Source organism: Aptenodytes forsteri, unplaced genomic scaffold (genome assembly GCF_000699145.1).
Source record: "Aptenodytes forsteri isolate BGI_AS27 unplaced genomic scaffold, ASM69914v1 Scaffold387, whole genome shotgun sequence".
Lineage (NCBI taxonomy): Eukaryota > Metazoa > Chordata > Aves > Sphenisciformes > Spheniscidae > Aptenodytes > Aptenodytes forsteri.
The window spans coordinates 729,453-736,853 of record NW_008795368.1 but is presented as its reverse complement, the minus strand read 5'-3'; the positions used below and the strand labels follow the sequence as shown (position 1 = coordinate 736,853).

At 36.9% G+C, this 7,401-nt stretch overlaps 1 protein-coding gene across 3 annotated transcripts in view; it reads right to left on the bottom strand.

Annotated features, from left to right (window-relative positions):
• Nucleotides 1-2,008: 2,008 nt before the first annotated feature.
• The window catches only part of IQGAP2 (IQ motif containing GTPase activating protein 2), a 111,151-nt gene continuing 105,758 nt past the window's right edge, over nt 2,009-7,401 (bottom strand). For 2 of the 3 annotated variants that reach the window (XM_009280292.2, XM_009280293.2), the window contains 5 exons: nt 6,659-6,871; nt 5,367-5,527; nt 4,376-4,507; nt 3,353-3,461; nt 2,009-2,869 (listed from right to left, as the gene is read on the bottom strand). In XM_009280292.2, coding sequence (XP_009278567.1) covers nt 2,756-2,869; nt 3,353-3,461; nt 4,376-4,507; nt 5,367-5,527; nt 6,659-6,871 — 729 coding nt within the window. In that variant the 3' untranslated portion in view covers nt 2,009-2,755. Of the gene's footprint in view, nt 2,870-3,352; nt 3,462-4,375; nt 4,520-5,366; nt 5,528-6,658; nt 6,872-7,401 lie in introns of all 3 variants that reach the window. The other variant, XM_019472354.1, reaches the window with a different exon arrangement.

Below are 7,401 nucleotides of genomic sequence, written 5' to 3'. Positions count from 1 at the left end.
TTTTAAAAAAAGACAGCTAAAGAAGAAGGTTTGCAGATAAGTGCGAAGTGAAACAGAACAAAGCTATTGCTTGTGATGGTGCTTCTGTCTGCTTGGCCAAAGAAGAAAGATGCTATTCTGCAATTTTGTGGATAGTTTTAGAGCTTCAGAGCCCCATCAGAATCAGTAAGTTCCAAAATAAACTAAGTTAGCTGCCAAGCACCCTTAGTCAACTCTAAAGACAAGTGGTAGAAAAATACAAACTGCGGGGCTAACAGACTATTGGCTATTATAATTTTTTTCATTACCACCAGTTAAGGAAGACAAAGTTGAGAGATAGGCAAGTCTTTCAAGGAAAGATGCATTTTCTCCTATGGTGACAACTGATGCATAGGCTCTATTCAGCGGTACTGGCTTTTTCCTCAGGTTTTGCACCAGCAATGCAAGTCTTTCCACAAGACCATTTCATGAATGAAACTGGTTTCATCGAGTCCTATCTAACTTTGAAGACCCTAAATTGCAGCTTAGAGCAGCCTCCGAAAAGCCTTTCTTTTTTGTTGTATTTAGTAGCTGTCAGCAGCACAGAACGGCAGTGGGTGGGCACAGAATTACTTTGCTCATTTGCATGGTACTTAGTACTACCATCAATCTTATATTTAGGCAGGAATCATTGTGGTCAGTCCTGTTTAGCAGGGGGTCATTGTTTGTTCAATGACAAGGCCCTAAGCTGAAATAGTTAATTACGAAAAAAAGCTTCTAAAGGAGTTTAAAGAAATTAAATGGAAATTACTCTTTGATGTGCACTAGAAGAGCAGGAAGCCCAAGAAGTGGTTGGAAAAGGTGAGTGCTAGCACACAGACTGTACCTTTTATATGTGTCATTACCTGGGAACCAAATAAGCTTTCCAAACTTGCATACATCAGGAAATAACTGAGGAACATGCTGTTCACATTAGAGCTAAGCAGTCACTAGATGTGTCAAGCGCGTTAACACAAAACAGCGTATCCAGGAGTGACTTACTCCCAGCAAAGGCTGTGGGGCTCTAGTATGTCTCACCCGCAGAACTCCGGGCTTTTGACACATTACATCAAAGCTCCGGTCTTAGGATCAAGATCTCACCTGTGCAGACTTACCCGCTCAGCTAGAATTTGTCAAAAATATGTAGGGATTAGTCAAGTCTGTTACAAATAAAAAGGGAAACAAAAGATCGAGAGTTTAATTCATATTCAAGTACAATTCACTTCTCTCCTTTTGAAGTAGAAGTAAAGTGCTGCTTTCACCTTCGCATCCAGCTATTTTAGGTGAACCGAGGCATTAATACTGCAGCATTAATGTCACGTTAAAATGGCTTATACATAACTGGCTAGAAGAAAAATGGAAGCATGCAGGAGCTGTTTATCTTTTCATTAGGGATATTAGCTGTTTTAAAGTAGTCAAGTGTTCAAATTTAATGCCATGCATAAATGAATATCTCTAAGTGTAATCATTTTTTCAGCTTGTGTAATACCACAGGTCAGTATACCAAGTAAACTCATGGTCTATATATCTGCCACTGACTTTACACTGTTTTATTCCACCTTCAGAATTAATACTTGTTTAATATTTGCTTTTACAATGCATTCCAGAAGGCCTCACTGTCCATCTTTTAAAATGTTTGTCATGAGGAAAGTGAGAGTAGGAAATCTTTTCTCTTGGTTTATGTATTTATCACATTACCTACTGTACACACTTTTGCTCTGTAGATATAATTGGTAGTTCATCAGCAAAATCATCATCACGTTCAATGGCATAAAGGCCATGAAGTCTTCACTGCTGAGCCACCTTCCCAAAGTGTACTGTGAGAACAATCAAGTTTAATTAGATTCAATTTTATAAAAGCACTGAAAGAAGTTCTTTCACTACCATCCGGATTGCTGCTTTAATGACTCTTAAATGAAATTTAGGAACCAAGGCAGTTTAATTAGGTAATGTTTATTTTACATAAAACAATCTCCAAAGAATATTTAAAAAACACAATCTAAATACTGATTTTATTGCATTTATTTTCTTACAAAAAAGACAGACAGGCACAATTTACGTATTCAAATACTTCAAAACTGAACAACAACTGTTTGCTATTCAGATTTCCCCAATGCCACTCCAAAGGCTGTGAAAGTAGAAAATGTCATTTTACATGAGGCAGTAGTGCATTTAGTAGGAATGAATCACAAAATATATTTTTGTACAGTAAGACGTTATTGTCACTTTATAATTTGCTATAAAAATTTTTGAATTGCACAATAAGTTTGCTTTACAATTGACAACTGACAGAAAATAGGCTTAGTATGTAGCTAAATATTTGCCCAAACTATCCCTTAGAAACAAATTAGGATTTCTTTTTGTAAATACTTAAAAGTCTAATAAGAACTATATTATATATCTGAGGTAATTTAAAAATGTTTTAATAGGAAGAGGTTTATATATTCAACTAAATTCAATTTCTGCCTACCTTAAAATCCATACAACCACAATAGCTGAGTGTCCTAAACAATATTTTGATTTGAAAGTACCAACACCAATGAAATCTGGAACTGTTTAAATTAATCTACTTCCTATTTTTCTGCTTCATCATCAATGCTGAAAAGGCACTGTGCATATTCCTCTGAACATTTGGTGTTTTAGGGTTTTTTTAAAGTTAAAAAGCATCCAACGACAAACTTCAAACAAATGTTTAAAAGCAAAAAAATACTGAATAGACTTCCCACTGATGGATGCAGTCCATGATATCTGAAGACACTCATTTTCCATAGAACTTCTTATTCAACAAGAATATGAGCAGATTCACATTCACTTTAGCTTTATCGAACATTTTCATTACAGCCACACCTTCATACTGCATCTGAAGCAAATCCTGTAATCAGAAATAAAATCATTAGTCTCTGTTTGAATCCATAGCTTACAGCAACAAGGTGGGGTCACTTTCATCATGTGATAACCATCTCAAACTCCAGGTCCTTCACAATTTAAACAATTACAAGCAACTATTGGATAGGTGTAGAAAACATTACATGTCCTCTAGATCCCAAATTGTAGACTGTCAGTAACAGCAACCCAGAAGAAATACTGTTTTCTGTGCATTTTTGTTTTCTCTTGGTATTTGCTGCTTGCCACTGAACTAATGTGGCATTTGGTTTCATGCAGTTGCTCTAATATAAACATTAACCCAACACCATGCCCGGCATCCTATGGAAGTTACATAGTTATTCCCCACATGATCTGCTGCTCTGTGCTGATTGAATAGTTCATGAATACATAAAAAAATATCTGAAATAGTTTATATTTAGGGGAAATGCAACTGTGACTATATAGCAAAGTAACAAAATTCAAACTGTACCTGGAAATGGAGCTGCACTTTTTCCATCTCAACCCCCAAAAATTTTGCTTTGATTTCAAAGTCACCCACTTCTTCTCCAGGTGTGATATCAAACATCACGTTCTTAAACCTCGAAACAAAAAGAAGGGTAATTGATTATGTATGCTGTGCAGTTTTATATAGTCCAGAGACAGTTTTGAGAAAAAAGCATGCAGAACACAAAAGAACTTTGACTGCAAGTAGTGTAAATGGTGTCAAATGAACCACTCCATCCCTACTGCAATGTCTTCCTGGAGACTTTCTGGTGTACATACAGTATGGAATACAGAGCTCTCAGGTCTTTTATATTGGAAAAAAACGGGCTGTGGGAAGTTCGGGGAACAAAGATGACCAAGTGTTCACAGCGTAGGAACAGGGCAGCCAGATTTTCGTTCTGCCATGCCTGAGCATCTCCTTGCAGGTGCATACACACTCTTTGGTTTCAGTTTGCCTTATGTGGCTTCCTCTGCCTGATGAACCCACTTGGAAAAAAATTGCAACCTGGAAAACTTTTTTCCATGCAGAAGATAGATGGAAGGGTGCAGAGGATGGAAGATTTTTCACTACAGCAGCCTCAAAATGGACAGATACAAAAGGGATGTTAAACCACCACATCCATTCACCTTGCCATAGTGAGGAAGTGCAGAAAACCAGGTGTTTACTCAGTTATATGAAAGTGATTGGTCAGTAAATGAAAAAAATAACCTCTACAACTGCTTAACAAGTCAGTCATTAGTAGTGAGTGTGCTGCTGGACTTGTACTGGTTCCATTTAAGTTAATGCCAAAATAGGCTTATTCAAGTATTTTCCCCCAGGTAATCATATAGCAAGGTACAAGGGAAAAAAATGAATTATGACAATTAGGCTTTATCATTCTTCTGAATGTAAAAGTCTGAGGTAATTTTAGGTGTGGCACAGGAAATTGCAAAGATTTCTTTTAACAAAAGTCAGGCCCCTTAAGCTGTTGATTAGAAAATGCTCTGAATTGTTTTATACCACACTTACTGGTTGGTTTGAAGATCTTCAATTTCTAGGATGACACCTTTTTCATGCAGTCTTGCAGCTGTGTACTTTAATGATGCCTGCTTCAGTTTTTTGCTTCCCTTCACCTCCTCTTTTCCATCTAGTTTAATTGACCTCCGTGAATTTCTGGGAAGAGAACAAGAAAAATGGCTTTTGATTTATCTACCAGGTCTTTTATACTTCAACTACTCTTCTAGCCGTATTTAGCTTTCCTTCACTCTTTGCCTTCTTGAACTCCTATTAATGAACAGAATTAACATTCAAAACAAGTCTAAGAATTAGAGGGATTTTTAGCACACAGTGAATAGTCTAAACAATTTGGCAATGATTTTGAATCAACATTTTTAGCACTTGTTTAAACTCTATTGTGAAATGCAACCCTGATCCAAAAGAGTCCACAATCATCACTTTAAAATAGCAATTTGTAAGCGTACAGTGACATAGGTGTTAAGTAAGATTGGCCACTAAAGTTCATTTTTGGATCAATGAGGTATGAACAGGAGCTTTCCCATTGCATATCAGTAAAATGTTTTCATTTTGACACTTCAGTGGCATTGGCAGGGGGGCTTGCTCTCGAGTAACTGCATCACACCTGAAAAGTAAAATTCTTTAGGCATTTGTTTCCCCCTTTTCCATTCTAAAGACAAAACCCAATCCTTTTAATGAAGGAAGAAAATCAGTAATTACTTCCCAAAGCTGCATGACTTCAAAGCACGCTAATGGACCTGCAAAGTAGCACCAATATATTGAACACACATATACATCTCAGGCCTCTTTCTGTAAGGTAGCTTTAAATAAATGCAAGACTTTACTTTCCAGGTTTTGACTCAGGTCACAGTGACAACCCCCATGGACTTTTTAATCCATGGATTGTCAATCTGTTGGAATCAAAACTTTCAACTACAGATTAACACCTGCTCTCCCTCCTGATACAAAACACTGAAATATTAGAAGACAAGAAGACTCAACTCACTTTCTTGTTAAGTTGTCTAGACAAGTTTTTATATAGGTGTTGTAATAATTAATTTGTTCTTCATAAAATGCTGTCTTGGAGTTAAGTGCATTCAAAGTCTGCTGGAGTTTCACCAATTCAGCTTTTCGATGATGTCTGTATCTTCTCTGATTCCGGATATCCTAAATAAATTTATTAATGTAATTGGTTTATTAATTTGTTATTTTAAAAAGTCTTAGCTTATTACCATACAAATCTGTAATTACACAACCTGACTTAATTACTGGGAGAAAGCATGAATTGCCATGTTAGTTCTCACAGGCATGGTACCAGTAGCGAGTACTACAGTTTACATGACTGTATGGAAGACAACAGTCACATTGCCACTCCTGTATACAAGTGGTGTTATCTGGAACTCTGCAATTGTCTCCAGGGCACGACAGACACAGAAGTCATAAGGAAGACGTCGTCTTCATGCTATAAATGGAAGCTTTCTCACAGCTAGTTTCTGGTGAGAGGCCCAAGAAATGAGAGCTTGGGCTTCCTCTAGGTAAGAACTAGCTACTGCTAGACTAGAGCTTGGGTTGAAGGTAATGGTTGAGTTGAGGTAGTCAAAAGTAGAATAAAAGCAACTTCCAGTCCTAAGGCTCATCCCAATCTTCAGATTGCCTTAATGGCTCAAAACAAAGCATCTGGGCTTATAGATAAGAAATAAAAAAGAACGGGGCACTGAATACACATGTAGAATGGTTTTGTCTCAAGTAGAAGCAGATGCAGACACCTAAATCATGCAGGGCTGTAAAATGGCACTTCAGAGTAGATGCAACATGACATACTTAATTATATTAGAGACTTAGCTCACATGAGTAATTTACTCATTTATATATTCAAATATATTTGCAACTTTAAAAAATACAAATTTATAATATGTAAATCACTCATGAGCTATGAGTAATATACTCATGAGTAATTAAAGGTAATTCAATATTACTCATGAGTAATTAAAGATAATTCAATACACTAAGATTCTTACAGCCGGTACTGGGTGTGGATTTGGAACAGGATTTGCTGATTTGTACACAACAGGCCCAGTGCTTTATCAAGTATGTTAATTCAGTTCAGGTAGTTATGCATGAGAGTACTGTCTTCCATTTATTTTGTCAGCAAACAAAGATGATTTGTTTCTTATGTGGATACTTCAGCAATTTAGTGCAGCATTCCCTGGAAAATGTTTATTGTACATCTCTAGCTGGAACTTATTTAGGCTAGATGCCTAAAAACCATCAATATACCGGGAAGCATGTTCCATTTACCTTAGCGATCTCATTTATAATTTCTTGGTACTTAGTTGCTGAAGACACTAGTCCTGCTTGTTCCAATGCCCGGAGATTTCTCTGAATTTTCCTTTTCTTTTGTTCTATTGGTAGCTGCCCGTCTTCAAAAATAGGCTGACTGTGCTTCATTTTCTCTGGAGTTTTGGAATCTAAGATGGCACGCTTTTCTACAAGTTTCAAGTGCTCAGATTCCTGGATGAAAAAAAATCCAGAACAGTTATTTTGCAGCTCACGGTAACAGTTAAGTATTCAAGTACATTGAATTCTCAAAAGAGATTATCAAGAATCAAGGTGCAGGCTTTATTTATATCCTCTTATCACATAATCTTAAAATGTTCCGTTTACTATGTCTTTTGACATACCTTAAGTAACTAATCACAACACCTAGACATGTATTTCAATTAATAAAAAAACATGTCTAAAATCAGCCAGATGACTCAATGACTTCACTTAGTTGTGGGAAGACTGTCCGGATCTCACAGGTATCCCCTCCATATGCACACACTGAGGTAAGCTAAAATGTGCACATTATTGAGATGTAGCTTTGTGTGTCGGTATCTACAGGGAAGTCTTCAACTGGGAGCTCTTCCCCCTCAATTCCCATACCAAGGATAGCTGAGTTCCCCAGGCAGATATTTGCTTGTATTGCTTAAGCAAATAAACTAGGTGTCAGGGAACTTGAGTTAAGATACTGAAGTTCATGAGGGGGGGGGGGGGGGAAT